We start from the raw sequence: 21,564 nt of genomic DNA on the forward strand, positions 1-21,564 counted from the left end.
ACCCCCACCGTCGCGATTATACAAATGTTGCAGAAAAACTACGTTTAATAAACCAATCACGCACGTACACACATTCCCAACTGATTTTGTTGATTTGAAGTCGTCCCGCCAGCTTCAGCCTATCAGAACCAACCTTCAATCACGTTGTTTACCCCCCGCGTTGCCTCCTGGGAACAAACCGGTGTTCCTGTCATTTATACATAGTTTCCTATATATTGATTAATTTTACTTTCAGGCATTGTAAACATGTCTAGAAAGTTTCCACCATCAGCGATGCTTGAAATGGAACTGCGCGGGGAGAAGGGGGCGGCCCTTGGGGACAAGAATAGGTTGAATGATTGAGAATTGTGACACTGACTATTAAATAAGCTAGGTCGTATGCAAAGTTTACTCACTTGGATAGAAGGGGTCAGGGATGGGGGGGGGGTGCTTAACCTGGACTCCTGCAAAGCTACCGCCATTCTTTTTCATAGTCGATTTGTTTTAGCCTTTCAAAATCGCTTTCCATATTATCGCTTCAGGATATACAATGAATTGTAATCGCTTTTGTCTACTGATACAGAACATGAGAGTACTGGTTTCATTCTAGGTACATCAGTAGAAGTGAGTTTCAACCAAGAGCTCATCAAGGGTGGGGATTATGGTAGGGTTGCTTGATGGTCCCTTTCCCTTGGATCCCTAATTTTTTAAAGTGTTTTGCAAGTGTTGCAATTTCATATGCGATCCATATATATTTTACAGAATTGTGGAATGTTATTCATAGTTAATTTTGATAATTAATGAGTGTTGAAGAGTTTACTGGGTGAAGGATGAAGTGAATGCCTACCGTGCCTGCCATTCAGAAATATTAGCTTGACTTTCATCCTTTGCAGATATTAACACAACAAATTTTGACCTGTCCCATATCATTGTACCTATTGTATTATGTATGATTTAGTGGTTGGAATAAATCAATCAACTGTCAAGGAAAATTAAATAGTAGTCAAATCTTGGTTTTGTGCCTTTTAACATGAATAATAAAATCGAAGAGAATCATTGAGGAAAAGCAATGCCATTGCCAACAAAGGCAGTTTGTATTTATATGTATTTGTGTTATGTTAGCACATACGTGTACTACCATAATTCAAACAAACTTTTTGACACATTTTTATATTTTGTATTAAATAAATGGACATAAAATTTCCAATAAGCAGAACAAGTGAATAGCATTCCAGTTTATGTACAAAAATGAACCATTATATAAAAGGGGGATGGGGCTGAAATGAATGCTCTTTCCAAGCTTTGAGTTGAATATGAAGTGCAATAAATAGCTTTTCTTTAAAGTTTTCATGGTATTCTATTATTACTATATTTGTCGTGTCTGTATCTGAACAGGAACACACACACAGAATCTCAGAACATGTGAAAGTAAAAACTGTTAAAAATCCAACATTTCACCAGCTTCCTGCTAGCATTTTCAATATTAAAATGGAGATTATAAACATGGGAGGGAGGGAAGTGGGTGGAGCAGGAGTATACTGAGAAGTACACATTTACTCTCAGAATACTCCTGCTTCACATACTCCCCACACATGTTTTACTCTCAGAATACTCCTGCTTCACATACTTCCCACACATGTTTTAGTCTTAATTTTAACTTCTAGAACTGGAACAGTATGCAAGATTTGGCCGAAGTGAGGAACAATGGAATAAGTAGCTGAAAATTGTTGAGTATGTTTTATTGATAGGCATTTGTAGATTCAGTGGTATGAACTACTAATGTTCTCCCAATGGAAAATCCCCTATGGACACCAATTTTTCAAGATAACGGCATGTTCGGGGAATGGGGGGGAGGGACATTTTAGTATGTTGTTCATCAGATGTATCCATGAAACACATTTTCCTGTTTTTCAGCTTGTTTAATTTGTCCTCGCTGCAACACATTTTTCCTACAGCGGGAAACTGCCGAAATGTCTGATTTTAACAATTTTACTTGTAGCGTTTCTTTTTGTGTTCCTGCTTACAGACAGGTAAGACAAATATGGAAAGTTCAGCATGTGGTCTTTGGAGCTATTTATGTAAATGTTATTACCATTTTAGTTTAAAATACCTACAGTTTCTAAGGTGATAATTCCTAATTTTTTCCTAACATTTTCTTTCAGTCATTCCAGTCCAAGTTGTCATTCAGTTCCAAAGAAATCGTAGCCCTCAGCTGTTCCTGGTGTAAGTCAGCTTACCACAACAAGGAGTCTTGTTTCAACATACAGAAGATTGGGGAAGAATGTAACTTAGGTAAGTGCATACATGTTAATTCTTTTCATCGATAGCATTATTACTGTGTGATGGGATCATCATCATCAAAACAATTATAGAATTGAAAACTAATATCTTCAAATAAGTATTTCTGAAAATATAAACTATTTCATTAATAATAAACAGATTCTCTTAAGTACTGTACACTTAGTGGCTAAACTGCTTTAATTACTCAATGATTTGATGTACTTACTACACTGCATCTTTCTCAAGGGCAGGGTTGTTAAAGGTCCAGGAAGCCATAAATTGTAATGGGTTCCATGACAGGACCAGAATTTTAGCTATTGCGCACCTCACACCAAATTTCCCCACTCCCTTCTCTGCAAGGACATTAGTTCGCAGTGTTGCAACCTAGAGGGAGCGGAATGGTCTGAGTATTTTTAACGAAATTTGAATGTTTATGTATTATGTATTTATTTTTGTTTATGTAACTCCTTCTGATTTTGCAAGTATGTTGCAACATTGTAAACAATTTCTCTGGCCTGTCCTCTAAGGGGCTTTCCAGAGCAGATTGTGGATTTCGTTGGACCCGGCAGATTTCGTTGGACCCGGCAGATTTGATAATTCACATAATTTGCCTCACGCACTCACCATTGTTCTCACACGCAAACACACACACGAAACACACCACTTCAAAAGCAGAGAAACTCCGAAAACAAGAGCATCTTCCACACGAATGATGAGGTCAGACGGGGGTGAAAATAGTACCTTCAGTTGTGATGCCAGATAAAGAAAGATAGGGTTAATCAACAGTAAAATATTGTTCGCATACTGATATCTATAATATATATAAGAGGAGCTTGCATTTAAAAAATATGCAGCCAAGAGTAAGGAGCAAGAACATTTCAATCCTTTAAGAAAGAACACAGGCAAGCGTGTTATCAGATTGCCTTTCCGTAGTGATTGTTGTACGATAAACAAAAAAAACCACCCCACTCTACTTTAAAAAAAAAAAAACAGGCCACTACTCGATGTCGCATTCAATCGTTTGTCATATTTGTTTTAGCTTAATTTTGCTGAGTTGGCGCCACTGGTACTCTCAAGGCTAGACCACTGTGTGGAAGAGTGGTGGGGAGGATCACGTAATAGGAAGTGCTCCCCAGCGATCTGCACATATTGGGACTTAACTTGTCAGATTATAGAAGAGATGATTGGTATCAGTGATTTTAAGTCACATTAGATTTCGTTATATTCGTAGGTCTGGGGAAAGATGTATTGTTTCATGTTCTCTTCCAAAACTTCTAGCAATTAAATAACTTTAGCCACTAAAGAATCAGTTTGTGTTAATATTATTTGTTTGATGCCTGTGCCTACATGAATAATTTGCAAAGATTTAACTATCAAACGTTAGATCATGTGCACACACACATACAACACCAGATTATAATATGTTTATCTGTGATATAACTATTTTTCATTTTATACTAATTGTTATTGGTATATTTTATTGTAGGTATTCATAGTGGTATTATAGTGCCTCCTTCCTGGATCGTTAAGCTTCCAAGGAAAGGTAGCTTTAAGTCCAGTTTGCGGAAATCTCCGAAGAAGAAATCATCAAATAGAAAGAAAAGTAAAGAAAAGGTAGGTTTTTTTTTGTCAAAAGCTCATTTCAAATCAGCAAACAAAAAGCGCAGATCATTGTCATATGCATAAAATTTTTCCATTATTTGTCTAATGACAAATTTTTGGTTAGTTGTTCTTCTACTGGGTCTGAAACCAGACTGATATTCACCAAGAATGCTTTCATCATATATTTGGAGTCTTTCCCTTCTAATGTTTGAGAGTATTGTATGTGTAACACCAAGTAAGTTAATGCCTCTGGAGTTTCTGCAATCATATTCATACTTATGACTTTTATTGTAAGTTGGGCATAATATTTTGATTTTCCAACTCTGGCATTCTTTCTTTTTCTCATATCATTACTATAAGATTAAACATTTCATTTGACAGATTTGGTCCTTTTTTTAATGAGTTCTAATGTTATCATCTCATCAGCAGCTGATACGTTGTTATTTCTAGGTTGTTTTTTTTTTTTTAAACTGTCTCCACTTCTTGAGTTGTGGGTTTTTATGTCTGGTTCCTCATCTACTATCCCTATTTCCTATTGTGCGGTATTCTTTTTCTCTTCTGCTTCTAGACTTGTCTCTCTGCTGAGCACGTATCAGTCTCTTCTATGATTATTGTCCTATCTTTATCTCTACAGCATTCACCTGGGGTTCAAACCATGTCTCCACTCAATTTATAGCTCTGTAAAAATTCCTTGCTTCATTTTGTTGACTGAGTTCTTCAATATATTGTACCTTTCGTTTAATCTATTGTCCCACACCATAGGTGCACCGTCTAAGGTGTAAGCTTTGGGATCTCGCTACGGGACATGCACAGGTTCGAGTCTCCTGGGGAAAAGCATAACAACTTTTCTCCTGAGATATCAGCCTGCATATGGGACCTGTGGCCACCTAGCATCGTGAGGAAATTGGGGAGCTACAAATGAGTAGCATAACCCGGTCATAGGAAACCTACGATGATGACTGAAGGTTCATCTTGCTCACCACACGTCATTCCGTAACTGATTGGATGATCTCCCACCTCTGGTGAGAGTGAAGCCAGCAGTTGGTAGGTAGGCACTGGCGCTCATGTACTGTTATGCCAGGGGTTTAATCCATGCCTTTTCCCTTCTGTTTGCATATTTTATGTGCTTTTCCCCTCGGTTTTTGTACTTTTCTGTGTTGCTACATATTACTTTTTGCAACATTATTTTTCCCATGCTCTATTTTTCTCTTATAACTTGCTGACATTCCTCGCCAAATCATTCTTCATTTCTGTTCCTATATTCCCTTCCCCTGTATTAATTTTTACCTCTGAACAATAAATGACTCCCTCAATCCTGCCCTCTTGTTTCCTTGAGGTGCAGTTTGCAGCTGAGCTCTCATTGACCTCCACTAATGCAAGTGAGATGCTATCTAGCCTGATGTGTGTCTTTTATTGTATGTAAAATTTTTTGCTGGTTGCGGATATGCTACAATTGTATGGTACTTCATTTGAACTTTCAGATTGAAAAGGACCAAAAGACATTTGTGATAAAGCCAATTCCTACTGCAAATGTGAAGCCTGTAATAGTTTTTATTAACCCTAAGTCAGGAGGAAATCAAGGATTTAAACTGATGCAAAAGTTCCAGTGGCTTCTCAATCCACGGCAGGTATTTGACCTCAGTCAAGGGGGACCAAGAATGGGGTAAGTTTAACAACAAATATTTTTACACCTAATTGTTAATTTTTAATATTGTATCCTTGTAACTCCTCTCCTTGTAGGGTTAGAGTGTATTCATAAATGCTGATTTTGTCAGAATGTTATCGTAACACCACAAAGAAGAAAATTTACAATTTTCTCTATGCTCTTAACAAAATATGTGCAAGGTGTGGTGACCCTTGGGAGAAACTATAAAAATTCCATAAAACATTGGATTTGCATTATTTTGTGATTTAGTATGTACGTAAAATGTGTTTCACATTGTCATTTTATCCACTTATAAGAAATTTTGGGCAACAAGTAGCTTCTTTGGTGTTAGCACAATTGCGAAGAATAAGGCTAAAGAACACCTAATTTTTTTCATTGTAGAGCAAATTCGTTTTGGGCAAATTTAGTAAGGGGTTCTGGGCCACATGAGCCCATGCCTGGTCATGCCAATGAGAAGAAAGATCAAAGAAAAATGTTGTGCTCAGAATACTTTTTACTGTAAAACTTGTTCCAAATACTAAAGAATCATCTGAAGTGCTTTTTTTTAAAATAAATAAATAAATAAATAAATAATTCCAGGTTAACAAGATTATGACTTGATAAGTTTGATCTGCAGGAAATACATACTCTTTCTCATTTCACTGCAGGTGTTAAGCTTCAACAATGTAACAATAGCTTTTATGTCAAAATATTATTAACAAGACATCACAGCATATTATTATTTTTTCATGGTTGGCACTGTAAATGCAGTTTACAGATTGCGTATGTAGGATCAATGTTTCCACATTGCAGTTTCTATTGGTTTTCTGATTAATTTGAAAGAACTTTCCATCCTACAACCTGTGGTAATGAAGGCTGCGATCTTTTGAAATTAATCAGAGAAAATCAAGACAAACTGTAAAGTGGAAATATGGATCTTTACGTATGCGATGTTCCTTTTTTTTAAATTTATTTTTTAGAAATTCTCCTATTATTATAACTGTAACATTGATAAAATCACAAATATCTGATAAAGAGAGCATGTGTTCTCCTGAAACTTGACAAGTTTGTAACAGCTGCAAATTTAAAGATACATTCTAAGCAATACCTACATGCAAGAAAATGTCTCAAGTACATTTATGCTTCCATTACATAACTTTCACGTTTTTTTTTCCCAGGCTTGAACTCTTTCATAAAGTTCACAACCTCCGCATTTTGGCCTGCGGGGGAGATGGAACTGTTGGCTGGATTCTTTCAGTGTTGGACCAGTTGAATATTTCACCTCCTCCACCTGTTGGCATCCTACCTCTAGGCACTGGAAACGATTTGGCGAGGTCACTTGGGTGGGGTGGGGTGAGTAATTACTCCAAGAATTATTATTAACATTTTCACTAATTCATGCAAATCCAGAAGTTATCATTGCGTATCTATTCAGTCTCTGAAAAGTTACTTTTTAAAAGTAAACTTGTTACTTTTATAGTTACTTTATTCTAGACAAGATGTAACTTCTAGAACATGCTTGAGCTGAAAGTGGGCTATCGTTTTCTTTACTGATGAGATCATCTAACTTGTATGAATTTTCATGATAAAACCTCGTGTGTTAAAGTATGTAAATATGAAGGCATGTAAATGCTCATACTCAAAAAAATGTGTTTAAGGTGCATTAGGCTCATTCCATAATTATAAATAAAACATGATTTACCAGAAAGAATGACAACTAAGAAGGAAGAAATAATAATTGTTTTTTTTTTTTTTGTTTGTTTGCAATTAACACCAAAAAGTTCGAATGCCTCCTATGAAGGCTTTCATAATGATTTTACTGCATCCTAAGCATTTCATTTCAATGTATGTGTCATTCATTCCCCTGAAACATGAAAAATTGTATATTACATATCCTGTTTCTTTACCTTCCTGATTACATTTTTGTAATAAATACCAAACGTGGCTTCTTTCATAACAATTTTGTTATTACATTATTGAGATTTGTTTAATGACAATATATTTATATACTCTGTTTCCCATGTGTACCTACCATTTTGCTGTCACTCGTATAAATAAGAAGGAAAAATATTTACTTCTTATTCCAAGATGTCACAGAAATTAAAATTAATTTGTTGTAGGGGTAATTGAGTTTTTTTTGTCTTCCGTAAGTAACTTTTCTCTTTTTCCATGTAGGGATACACAGATGAGCCCATATCAAAAATCCTCTGCAATATAGCTGATGGTGAGGTGATGCATATGGACAGGTGGGACCTGAATGTTCAGCGGAATCCTGATGCTGATCCCAATGAGGACGGAAAAGAGAACCTGCCACTTAATGTTATGAATAATTATTTTTCCTTTGGTGTAGATGCTCACATAGCCTTAGAGTTCCATGAAGCAAGAGGTATGTATGTTATTTTAAATGGATAGAACCAGTTTTTGCAGGACTGAGCCGATAACCACTGTGGCGTAATGCTGATAACTTATTTGTTCCCATCTATACCTGTGCTGCTACTTGAAAATTGAAACAATTTGTTTTTAATCGGAACTGTACTGTATTATTTCATATGAGATAATAATTTAATTCCAAAACTCATTTCTTTTCCACAGTTAAGTTGCGAAAACTAATGAAAATTTGTAATTTGTGAGTAATTTGTAATAATTTTCAGGATATTTGCTGAAGGCATTGTTGCAGACTCAAAAAAAAAAAAAAATGAAGGATCAGCCGGTATTGGTGATTAAATTTGAACTAATTCTTTCCAATATTGATATCACTGGTAATCACCAATACCAATACATCGACACTGGTATTGGTATCAGCTCAGACCTATTTTTTTTTCTATCTTCTATTCTTTTATGGAACGTTATTAGAAATAGATCAAGGAAACCACTTATTATAAAATATGTTCTTATTCAAACAAATAATCACCGATTTGAAAGCCAGAAGTATAATGTCATTGGTGTGCATTTATTGTATTTCTTGTATTTATTTTTGTGTATTTTATTTAGCTCTTATACCTCCGTCGGTTATTGCTGATAACGGAGAATGAGAAATGAATTGATGAGAAAACAAGACACTATGGAGCATTCACAACTAGAACTCATGCCTTAATAACATGCTATACTGACCACTTTGCCACTGTGGATGGGTTTGCGTACTTGTATAAATCTTAATTAAATATTACGAGTATAATTCAGTGTATACATGCAGAAAAATATGCTCATCTAGGTCGTGATGTTTTTGTGTTCTTTATGAGGGTTGTTCACGTCAAAACTGGAACATGTAGGAGGATTATTTCATAAAAAGTGATTACATGCTCATAACAGTCTACTTATATAATTGCAGAGGAGGAGGTTACTGTATTCCTTCGTAATAGTCTCCGGCCGAGTATAGCACGTGTTGGCAATTTTCTCATGCCGTCAGCTGAATTGTTTTTACATATATCACTGGGAGCACCTGCATGATGGTCTTGAAGCGATGTCTCCTCATAGGGGATCCTGTTGCTTCCGAAACAAATCATAGTCGCAAGAATTAATGTCCAGACTATGGGGGGATATTTTAGAAGTCCCCAGTCCCACCCCTCAATCAGTTACCCCACTGAATTTGCAACATGGCACCTTGAGTTGTGGTGCAACGCAATCTGATGTCTTGCTAGAAGCATTGGTCGTTTTCAATGAAAAGCTGGACGAACGTTATTGTAATACTCACTGTTCACCTTCACAGTAACTGCCTTTGGTACTTTGTGACAAAGGAAAACGACTTTGTAGTCTTGGCAACAAGAAACATCACTTTAATATTGCTGTCTTATCAGTATGGCAATCCAGTTAACCACTGTCTGATATTGAAGTTCTTCATCACCACAAGCTTGCACAAGTTCTCTGCCACATAACTGCATTTCTTTTATGTGCAACTTGAATTTTGATTAACGTAATTTGTTATTTTTGTAAAAAATAGAGCACACTACTCAAATAAGGCTACAGTCAGTGCAGTGCTGCTGCCACCCGTCAATCTGTGGAACTACAATATGTCATGTGTAGAGGTGGGAATAAAGCCATTATCTGAATCCACAATTAATTGTTACTACCAGTAACAAACGGTGGACATATTGTTGAGTAATGACTTTTTTTTTTAAAAAAAAAAACGATTCTCGTATATTAAATCTCAGCATTTTTTACATGGATGCTAGTGCACCTGAAAAATAGCTGGATTGTTTTGACGTCTGGAACTAATGTAACCCACACTTTTTTTTAGGTACATTTTCAAACTCTGAACTCTTTTGGTGTAGGGGGACCGTTATGTTTCCATTCTATGATCCCTTTGACTCGCATGATGTCTTATCACACATGTGGCTCCAAAAATGACTGGCATCCTTCTTTGAAAGAGTCCAACATTTCTGAACAGGTGAAAAAAGTGAGTGTCACTTCTGATAATAGGCCAGTTGTCTTGGAGCCCACCTAGCAGAAACATTACAAAAGTCTAGGTGATTGTCGATAACACTTCCAGTGCTTATGTATTTTTTTTTTATACTATTTCATGAAAAATTAACTCTCCTATTGCTCCTATTCTTTGCAGGTTGAAAATGATACCATTCACTAAACTGGCATCTGAACTTTCTCTTCCATGTTATTATGAACAGATTCCTGACTTTAAACTGCACACACCATTCATACATACCTATGTCTTCATCAGAGTTCATTATCCAAACTGTGCTGTTAGTCCTTGCAAAGTTTCAGCACATTTGATATCTTCATTCACAAGAAAACAGATAATAATGTGCTGGTACCGATTTTGTTGTCTGCAAGCATGAATAATTACCAACTTTCTTTATTAAGTCTTAACAAAATGCACAACTGAAAAGAATTAACCCTAGTGAACTTTGTGAAAGTAGCTATATTACTAGGTGAAAGCATCAGTTAGTGTTTTGTTTGTGGACAGTTACAGTGTTTTGTTTTTGGACAGTTACAGATTGCATGATCTTCTGACAGATAAACTCGATTGCAGATGTTATTGCTAATTTCAGTCACATTATAGAAGCAGTTACAGGCACACTCATCTTGTACATGTAGCTTTATATCACGTTTTGTTCCAATTATATTGTAGTTTCAGAATGATTGCAATTTGAGGCAACCATCAATTTTCAACTTTCCAGTTGGTGCATTACGTTTGAGAACTAATGTCACGAAAGCGACTGTAGGAATGATGTAACAAACTTCACATTAGGGTATAAAAACCAGCAAATTGCTGCATCTCATTCAACATATACAGCTTTGACACAAACAAGCGATGCTGTCAGAACTGTGATGTAAACTCACACAATTACAAATACCACATACAGTGGGTGCCCGGTTCAACCAGTCGTCGGTTTAACCAGCTGCTCAGATGATACATATGCAGTACTTTTCTGTGCTTTTTTTTCTGTTCATCTTGTGAAGTGATGTACAGTAGTGATGTTTACTGTAAGTATTCCATAGCACTAAATGTAATTTTAACGATGTAGTCTAAAATTGTTCAGTTTAAAAAATACATGCTGCACATTGATGCAGTAGTTTCTGTGGGTTTTTTCCTTGATCGTCTTGTGAAGTGATGTTTACTGTATTCCATTACATAACCAGCCATTTCATTATCCGGCCAAGTGTTTGGGCCCATGGTGGCCAGTTAAGAGGGCAGCCACTGTATTTGACATAAAAATGCATATCATATAGACTGGCTGAATGAAATGTCAGATTTGACCTAAATAGCCCCTGATAATTGCAACATTTTACCTTCTGATCAAGTGAATATTGTTAATATTTCCTAACTAATATTTCTAACTTGCAGAGGCCCATCCAGAACGCTTTAATTCCCGCCTTCGTAATAAAATGTTCTACGGGCAAGCTGGAGGGAAGGACTTGCTTCAGAGAAAGTGGAAGTACCTTTCGGACTTTGTGACTCTTGAGTGTGATGGGAAGGACCTCACCCCCAAGCTCAAAGATCTCAAAGTGCATGCTGTAGTGTTCCTTAACATTCCAAGGTAGGTTGTACAACTTGTTTCCGTGTGAAGTTAAAAAATAAGCTCTAAATAGATTACTTTGAAAATCAGTTATTCTATTATTATCAGGGAGAGTTTATTATTTGTGATTCAACAGTTGTTTGTTTGTTAATTAATAAAAGAAGTAGTACTTTGTTTATCATCTGGATAAGTTGTGAAGAAAATTTCTGTCTTTTGAGAGTAGTAATATTTACATTTCATCAAAAAGTAAAAAAAAAAAAAAAAAAAAAAAAGTAAAGTGCGCCCCTGTGCATAGCACCACGCCATGAAGGCGTATAGGGGGTGTGGGGGTAACGCCCCACACTTTCTTGATCCGGTCGTGAGTGGGGGTGATGTGATCAGCATCATGCCCCTGACCGCCTTTACCCCCCAGGGTTTCCCCCAGGTACCCATGTTATTCGACGCTGGGTGGGCACCGGGGCCGCTTTCACCGTTAGAAAAGTTCCCGGATTTGAACCGGCCGGGGATCGAACCCGGGACCTTTAGCATGGTAGTCAGATGCGTTACCGACTGAGCCACCGCGGCCAACCTTACATTTCATCATCTAACAACAAATTTTATATTACATTTTCCAGTGTACTATAAAATTGATATTATTATTGTGAATATACAGTTTAGGCAGAGAATGGGCTGATGGTTCTAATGAGAATCTTTGTTATGCTACTGGCAACACTACAGCCAGGACATTATGTTCAGAGGAGAAACATGAAGTGAGAGAGAATTGGTCTAGGGCGGAAGAAGGGGAATTGACACTTGATCTTGAGATGCCTCTACTCATATGACATTGTATAGAGAGTAAAGACTAGCTCTCAGGAGAAGAATATCCTCTTGACTCTGTTCACTCCACTTCCAAGAAGATAAAAGATAAACGAATCTCTCCAGAATCATTCATAGGCAGTAGTTATATCAGTAGTGTGTTGAAATGTGTTGTTCATTAACTTGAGATTCCCTTGTTGCTTGCAGTTACTCAGGTGGCACCCATCCGTGGAATAGAGGTGTGTCCGGAAACATAGACCAATCCATGGAGGATGGGATTATAGAAGTTATGGGAGTCACCACGTACCAGCTTGTGAGTAATTTTGTAGTCTTTTTCATGTTCTCACGTATTGTATCACACTATATGTTTGTCACTAAAACTGGTGATAATTTTGTTGATTCAATATTTCAAAAATTTATTCTGGCTTTTTGTTAATGTTCTTACGAATAACAGCTGACCCAATACTCTTACTGATACTGATGCTTGCAAATTTGAACCAATTAAAAGTTGTTAAAAATATTGGTAGATATTCACGGCTGAGAACTACACTCCAATTATAGGCATCAATTTGCCAGAGTTTGTTTCAGAACTTTAGAGAATTACATCATAATATTAAAATACCTGTTATGTAATCACAAAATACAGTTTTTCACACAATACTGGTGTAAAATAAAATGAAATAAATGGAAACTTCATTTTGCACGATTTCCATGATAATTAGACTCTGCGGAAGTGTCATGCAGCATTTATACAGTCTCTGCAAAAGACCCAAGAGCCAGAAAAATATTGGCTGGCATTGATAAATAAAATCCAACTGGTACATTCCAATATTGATACCATCAACATCACTATCAGCTCAGCTCTAGTAAATATACATAATTCACATACTTGTTTTATAAATTAAATTTTCAAATGCATTGTATCTTTTTCTAACACAAAAACACCATCAGTGTCATACATTAAATATGCAGGTGAATGAGGAACATTAAGTTCCTTATTCATGGAGTAGTGCACTAAAAATGGTGAAAATATTGTGTGGAAAAGTTTAATTCTTCCACAGTTCTCTTCATAATTTTGCAGAGAAAAGCAACACAGGAACACAAAATTCATTTCCATACAATTCAAGGTTTTCCTGAAATATTGACCATTTTGTGTCCAATCAGTGTTCTGTCCATTATTTGTGGCGGTAAATTTTATATCTGTGTTCTGTCAGTGCTTGTGAAAATTTATTTTTAGTGTATCCTTCATGTAAATACATTTTTTGGAAAGCATTATCAAGTTATTGTAATAACATTTATTTTTAAAAGAGGGTTAAATTATTTGTAGATTGTCTATATTCATATTTTCATTAATTAAGACTATACTTGTTCTTTGTAATGATGAAGCGTTTCATTACTCATTGTTTTGACACAATTTCGTCTACATCTTTTTTCAAGACTTGTGTAAGGAATGAATGCAGTGTCATGAATATTTAGGGTTACCAGATCGCTACAAGGGAAAAGTAGGACATAATGTCCCAAAATGTAGGACTTCAAGTCAAAATGTAGGACACAAGACATTTAAAGTAAATAATACACACGCTAGAAAGTAATTTAAAATTGACATTTTTCAGTTTTTTTTAAAAAAATACGATTTCTTAATGAATTCTTAAATGAAGAATGTCCACATTTGTAATCAATACTAAACAATACACTTCTTACTACATGTTTTAACTGGTACTTCTCAGAGGATCCAATTTTTCTCAAAATTTCAGATTTAGTCAAAATATATTTATGAGAGACTGAACAGTCAAACTCTATAAAAATTTTACTGATCCAACACCTAAACTTTATGAAAAAATATTTCTCTGGTGAGTCTGCTGTGATGGATGTTCGTGCAAAGTGCACATGGCACTTTATTTACTACTTTATTTTACCTATCAGAGTGGCAGTTTCTACTTTCGTTTTCTTTTCATTGAATTTAATGCTGCAGTGAATTTACATATTAACTATTTTTGATTGAAATATTAGATCATGATTTTCTGAAGTACTTTATTTAGGATATGATTTCAGCAGTAGTTTGGATATTTTAATGTTTCTTAACACAATCCAAAAAGTCAGGAAAAATCTGATTAGTTGCTTAATTGGAAGCACCAGCATCCTATAAACTTTTAATAAACCGTAGGTACACAATCAATTACTTTTATCTGGCGAGGCCCTTGCCCCCCCTGAAGTGCGGGTCGGTGGGTGGGTACTCAAGTTGCCCCTCCCTAGGGCTGACTCTGGCGGATGGTAATGAAAGTACACTGTCAACATTTCTATTATGATCTGGAAAACAATATTCAGCAAATACCGTAACTTGAAATGGTTTCAGAAGTTTTATCTTGGCTAGTTTTTAGTTCAATAACCTTTTTCTCTATACCCCCCTGCTTTACAATCAAAATAGTGAATGGGAATGGGAAACACCTTGCTCCATCAGTACAGTGACATCATCAGAATGTGTCCCCAAAACTTTGTTCATTAATTGCTTCCGCTTTGTTCTAGCAGGACAAACTTTTATATCTTTTTGGGCAATGACTAAATCAAAATAAATTTCGCTATTGAATTTGGGAGTACAGTCCATAGACATGTAACTTGCATGATTTCTCTTTGTTCAACTGAAATACGCATTTTCCTAATTAAAATTACGTGACACTCAAAATGTAGGACATTTATAATATTTTTCAAATTCCTCCCAGATGATGGACATAAAGCTAAAATGTAGGACATGTCCAGAAAATACTGGACGTCTCCTAATCCTATGAATATTGAGTAATATAAAGTCTAGTCACAACAAAGAAAAAGTGTAGTTTTAATTAGTATAATGGAGTTTTTTTTACTAATGACCATCTAAAATTATTATTCATTTTTAATGAATTATAATATACTGCATAATTTGATATTTAAAATGAAAATATAAAAGTAAACTCTAGAAAAATACACATGAAAAACATTTATTTGATAACTAGTAATAAAAATGTATTTTTTTCTAAAAACTGGCATTTGAATAATGTCCATGCACCCAGCCACTAATCAAGGAGTATGTGGGGGTAAAGGCAGCCAGAGCCTGGTGTTCATCACATCACCTCCACTAACCCCAAGATCGAGAATATGTGGGACCCTACGTACACAACACACCTATGTTCCTTCATAGCATTGTGTAATGCATAGGGATAATGTTGCCTTTTCTACCCCCTCCTCATTCACAACTTTTTTAACGTATGTTCTTTCTTTTTTTTTTAGCCTCTTCTACAGGCAGGTGGTCATGGTTCGTGTATAACGCAATGTAAATCTGCACGAATAACCACCAGCAAAACTATACCTATGCAGGTGGATGGAGAAGCATGTCGACTAGTTCCTTCCATTATTACCGTGAGCCATCTAAACAAGGCATGCATGGTGGCGAAGAGAAAAGGTCGGAAAGGGAATACTCAGTAAGTGATTTTGGCATTCGTGGATTATACACTTTTTTTTTTTTCATTTTCTGTGTCTGAATGTATGCATGTGTTTCTAAGGCAGGTAGATATAAGATATAACAGTTACGTTAATAATTTAGAGACTACTTTTGTAAATGTGTGATACTTTATGCACCTCGCCCCCCTCGTGAACTGATGTAGGCCATATTTTACTCATTTCATGTATTCGGTAGTCACTTTGTCATAGGTAAGATTTATAAGTGTTCCTGGAAGTATAATTTCCACTTCACTCCTATTATTATCATCAATAATGATACAATGATCATGTAAAAAAAAAAAAGTCAAAATGTTAAGTCCACTTGATGCACAATTAGGTTAATTGAGATTGGATCAACAGTTTCCATGGTATTAGATGCTATGCTACCAGCAAAACCTTGTAACAATTGGGTTCAAGAAGTTTTCCCCAAGAATTCTTCTGTTTGTTAGTTGAAATAAGGTGGGAGAACAGCCACAGGCTGAACCTCACCCATACATAGAGAAAATTTGAATTTGAATAAGGAGTCAAATGCATTGCCCTTTTGCAACATGAATTAGCAGTAGATGCAAGATAGTGTAAAACAAAGTTACTAACATTTCAGGAAGGATTACAGATATATAAGAGTTCCATAAAAGTAAAGGCTGTTTTATTTACCAAATCTCTGACTCAGTGGCCAAGTACGTTAAGTGGTTGACTTTTGATCATGCAGCCGGAGTACCCAGATTTGAGTCCCGATGTGGGCATATCAGTTTATTATAAGTCTCTCTTCATCTAATCATCACTCATCCTTATCACCACAATTAGCCAAAAAGTGGCAGAAAAATGATGTAAAAATAACAAAATACAAATAATATACCAAATAATTTTAAATTGCTGAAAATCTTAGTACTGCCATTATGCACAATTTTTACTGGTTTGCTTAAAATATAGTGTTCTATCAATAAGATTGGGCAGTATTACAAATTGACTTTGTTTTGTGAAATTTGAACTTGGTATTTTTCATATTTGATGTCACTTTTCTACCTCTGGAGTAATTAAGAAATTGATGAAGAGATGCTCCCAAAGGAACACCCAGCACTCAGTTAACTTGACCACAGAGGCAACTGAGACTTGAATTTATGTGCCAGGCTGTTTAGAGTGATCTGCAGACACTAGCATTTATCATATATTGAGTGTCAGGTGATTAATGGGAAATTGAACAGGGCTGTAAGATGTGCAAAATAAAGGTAGCTTGTTAAATTTCATATTTGTATGTGATCTATCAATGAAAGTGGAGGGGTATACATTTTTGATAGGGATGAAATAAGAACTTCTGACTGTCTGTCCCGTGTCAGGCTGCTCTATTTATCATGTGTGTTTTGAATATCCCCATGCATAAATGACCATATCCTGTTTCTTTCTGTCGTGTTGGATCAGTAGACTTTTTCAAGCTTCACCACTACCATCAATCTGATCTCCTCTTCTTTAGATCATATTATTTCATGTCATCCCAGTTTTCTTCATATTTGCCTTTTTCCCTTCTACTGTTAAGCATGTCGCATGTTATCCAATATGTTATCATGCATTACCTAAGCTACCGTAACCTAACATAAATGTAACCTAACTCCAGATTCCATTTGCATCCCATTTTCAATTTTTTTAGTTATACAGTTTGTACAGGCATATAACTTTTTTGAAAAAAAATTAAAAACTTGTTTTAAGAATGGCTATGCAAATTTTGAATTCACCACCTTCAACTTTTTTTCTAGCGCAGTTACATCTGTGCTCTACAAATCTGACATAATATATAGACACGTTTTGTATCTTCTATTAACAGGACAAAAACATATGAGAATAAAAACTCACTAGGAACAGCGAAGACTTATTGACTATATAATACACAAATCTAAATAAAATAATGGTAACATAATCAGTCACAGGTGATCTCTTCACTCACTCTGATAACACTCCTTCCACAACAATGGTCTCCCTTATACTGCAGTTTGCATCATCTCATTAGAATGTGATCAGATCACTCGTGATGCTCTAAAAGTCAGGTAGAGAGCACCACAGAGTAATATTTTAAATACTGTTAAAATATTAGGGTGAATCTAAAAGTAAGTTTTCCCCTAGTATAATACAAACAAAACACATTAAAAAGAAAAAATATATATTGGTCAAAAACATATGAACATTTAACTTTTTTCGACACCAATATATTTCAAGCACTTTTCGAATCGTGTGACCAGTTTTTCGATTCCTTGTGTGTAAAAATTTCGTCCAATTTCAATTGAGTTGATTTTTGTGCTCATCGGTTAACCGCAGCACCCAGTGAGAGCACGGTTTACGATGTATCCAACTGATAGCGAATCAGCATGGACACACTATCGTAGGATATATTCATTTCACTTGCAATCTCTCTGATTTTCATGTGGGGGTTGGCAAGATTTGCATTCATATGCTCCGCATTGTCACAGTTGTGGGCTGCTGGATACACGGTTCGTCGTTCATGTTTGTTCTTTCCTCTTCGAACATCAGGCACCATTTCCAATCATGGAGTGTGACATTGCATTCTCACCATACACCTCGACAATTTGGCGATGGATTTCACTCCGATTATACAGAAATCAGACAGATCACACCTCAATGTTGGATGTAACCTCAATATGACGTGCCATATTCATGCGGTGACTACTCGCATACTAAACCAGCTGCAGCACGGCTGCTTCAGGTGTTTGGGGAAAACATTCCGCACAGTGTTGCCACCAAGTATGATTATTTTATCTCTTTTAGTACAGGAACACGGGTCACGTGTAACTTACTTCTTGATTTGCCCACGTAGCACTTCATTAAAATTGAAAGTGAGCATGGTGCTCACTGCAATGATCGTGGGTTAAGTGTATCCAAAACTATATATGATGATTATGTCTTGAAGAAAAAGGCAAATATTGCTTCAGTAGATTTGCAGCTTGAGTCAGACAGTGTCAACATTTTTCATTAAAGTCCTATATTTGATTATTGCATTACCTAACTGCTTAAATGCAAAGAAACTCCTCAACAATTCCCTTTAGAAAGTAACTAAACCTGGAATGATATGTTGAAGCAGCAGCTGATTATACCTCATATATCTTCCTAGTTTAGTATGCGTTGCTTTTTACATGCAGTATAGAGGGGAGGAGAATAGTTGGGTTTGTAAGTTAGTAGAGTTTGTAATTGTCTAAAAAAAATCGTTCTTTGGCATGCTAAATGTTGATTATTTTTTTTAACTCAAGAAAGAATAGGCCAGTATTAGTATTAGTGCCGAAAAGAAATTAGCATATGTGTATTAAAAATTTGTAACCTCTTAAAAAGTTACTTACTAACTGTGTTGTCCGGAATGCTAAGAAAATATTAATTTGGGAAAAAGAAGTATAGAATGAATAGCACGTGAAGTGTTCATAACACTAACAACTTTGACAAATGCATTATTTGTGCATTGACATGTGCATGTATGTTGTATGTGTCTGTATGTATGTGATATTGTTCTCTTTAAAATTCTTTAGGTTGGAGAGGCGCCAATCAGTACAATAAGACTATCAATAGGTGATTGTGAATTTTTGAAGACCATCTGTGTCCACAGTGACAGGTAGCTCGCCCCTCCCATGTCATTGAATGATTTATTGGTGACAAAAAGATTTTTTTTTTCTTCACATTTTTTGGGGATAGTCTGTAGGATGTCTGGCACATGACAGTGGGTTGCATGAGTGGCACAATAAGTTAACCTTTCAGTAGTTTAGTGCTTTAATGATATATTATAACTAGTATTTCCTTTTTCACTAATTAATATACCCATCTGTAACATTGAAGAAATGGCAGAAGTCAATTATTCATTATTTTTAAACAAAATATTACAGGTGCCTATGTGCTGTTAGGCTCCAACAGTGTGCAAATTGAACTTTTGGGGGGGGGGGGTGCATATTGATTGCTGGGCTCAGGTGTGTACAGGAGAAGCATATTCGTAAAGAAATCTGTTGTCAGGGAGATAAGCATGGGCATCTGGAAGAGGAGGCTGGGGGCTACCATTGCTCTCCTCTGGAAAATTAGCGTCAGCCTAAAATTACATTTTTATACATACAATTTCATTTTGGTCACGTTAATTTGCCCTACTTATAATTATAATAATAAGCTGCGGCGTAACAGGCCTTGAGGGCCAAGGCCTACCTACTGACTGCCAGCCTTACTACCACATTCCTCAGCAGAGGTAGGCAATCATCCAACATGTGGTCAGCGTGACGAAACCTTCAGTCGTTGTAGGTTTTCCACGACCAGGTTATATCGTAGCTCCCCCAATTTCATCATGATGGTGGGGATGCTTTAGACCACACGGCCATAGTGTACAACCCTTACTTACTATAGAGGACTGATAATTACAAGGAAGACTGGTAGAGATCATTGCAGGAACACAATAACTTAAAACTGAAGCAATGTTTTGGGGAGAAAATCCTTGCTTGCCCTTCCCTCGGAAAAATTCCTGCTGATGCCCTTGGAGATAGTACACTATGATTTGTATTATTATTGCTGGTAGTAGTAACAATATGAATAACAAAAGTTGAAAATAATATCCCACAATAATTCATTTTCTTACATAAATATCTTTCCCGAAACATTCATCTTCTGAACAGTCTGATTTAAAAAAAAAAAATCACGAATTGTGCTTATATTGCCCATTTTCTGATTCTTGAAAACATTAATTGCTTTTATGGAACCAATATTTACATGAAATTAACAGTTTATATATGAATATATATATATGAATATTTATATGTGAATTACCAAGAACAGTTCGCCAACTCCATCATCTTGTGGAAGAATTTATATTGCTAATGATGAATTGAGAAACTTTGCGATGGTATCGATATTCTCGTTTATAAACTGTTTGTAGTATATTTTCTTTTTTAGCCAACAGTAAAAATACTTAAGTTGTGTTGTCCAAAATGTCATTTACTTTATGAAGCAATTTAGTATTAAAATCTAATGGAAAAATTTGTTCCAAATTACCCTATTAATTATAGGGTCATAAAATAAATAGGGCTGAGCCGATACTGATGCTAATGTATCAGTATCAGCCGATACCACTGGTATCTGTATCGGAAACTATCAGTTGGAATACATCTACCGATACCAACCAATACTTCACCGGCTTTCACAGGGTCCATACAAATGCTGCGCAACACTTTCACAGAGTCTAATGATGCAATAATGCAAAATTCAAACTTTTCTTTCTATTTTGCACCAATTTTGCATGAAAAACTGTATTTTGTTATTACATAACATCTATTTTAATATTCGGATATAGTTCTTGAATATTCTAAAGCAAATTTCTTGGTAAATTGGTGCATATAATTGGAGAGGAATATTTACACACCAATGTCGATCAATATCTTGAACATATTTTAATTATTGCAATTTTCAAGTGGGAATCAGTAAGAGTGATGTCTCTTGTTAGGAAGGTAATTTCATGGCACCCTTTCCTCTATTAATTTGCACCCTGGTCTCCAACCTACCTGAATGTTTTTTTCCAAAATGATATACTAATAGCTTTGTGAGATGACATTAGCTCAGAAAATACTAATGCTAATTTGACCACTTTTTACTGAAAGTACTCATGATACTATGAGATGGATAAAATGTAGCTCAAGTGAACTGTGTTAAGTGCATTTTGAATGAATGCTCTAATGTTGGTAGTGTCTGAAACAGAGTCCATTCCTCCATGTAGGAAGTGAGGAACTTCCCACAGTTCATTTATACTTATTTCCAGTTCTCTACTTTTTAAAAGTTTAATGCACATTATAAAATTATGAA

General features: G+C 35.7%; 1 protein-coding gene across 5 annotated transcripts in view; it reads left to right on the forward strand.

Annotated features, from left to right (window-relative positions):
• Window positions 1-21,564, forward strand: part of rdgA (retinal degeneration A) — a 288,837-nt gene that overhangs the window by 210,357 nt on the left and 56,916 nt on the right. For all 5 annotated transcript variants that reach the window (XM_083123684.1, XM_083123686.1, XM_083123685.1 and 2 more), the window contains 8 exons: window positions 2,142-2,271; window positions 3,746-3,873; window positions 5,343-5,524; window positions 6,685-6,859; window positions 7,682-7,892; window positions 11,307-11,499; window positions 12,481-12,586; window positions 15,535-15,725. In XM_083123684.1, coding sequence (XP_082979810.1) covers window positions 2,142-2,271; window positions 3,746-3,873; window positions 5,343-5,524; window positions 6,685-6,859; window positions 7,682-7,892; window positions 11,307-11,499; window positions 12,481-12,586; window positions 15,535-15,725 — 1,316 coding nt within the window. The remainder of the gene's footprint in view (window positions 1-2,141; window positions 2,272-3,745; window positions 3,874-5,342; window positions 5,525-6,684; window positions 6,860-7,681; window positions 7,893-11,306; window positions 11,500-12,480; window positions 12,587-15,534; window positions 15,726-21,564) is intronic.

The sequence above is a fragment of the Lepisma saccharinum genome, chromosome 6 (genome assembly GCF_977018435.1).
Source record: "Lepisma saccharinum chromosome 6, izLepSacc3.1, whole genome shotgun sequence".
Taxonomy (NCBI): Eukaryota; Metazoa; Arthropoda; class Insecta; order Zygentoma; family Lepismatidae; genus Lepisma; species Lepisma saccharinum.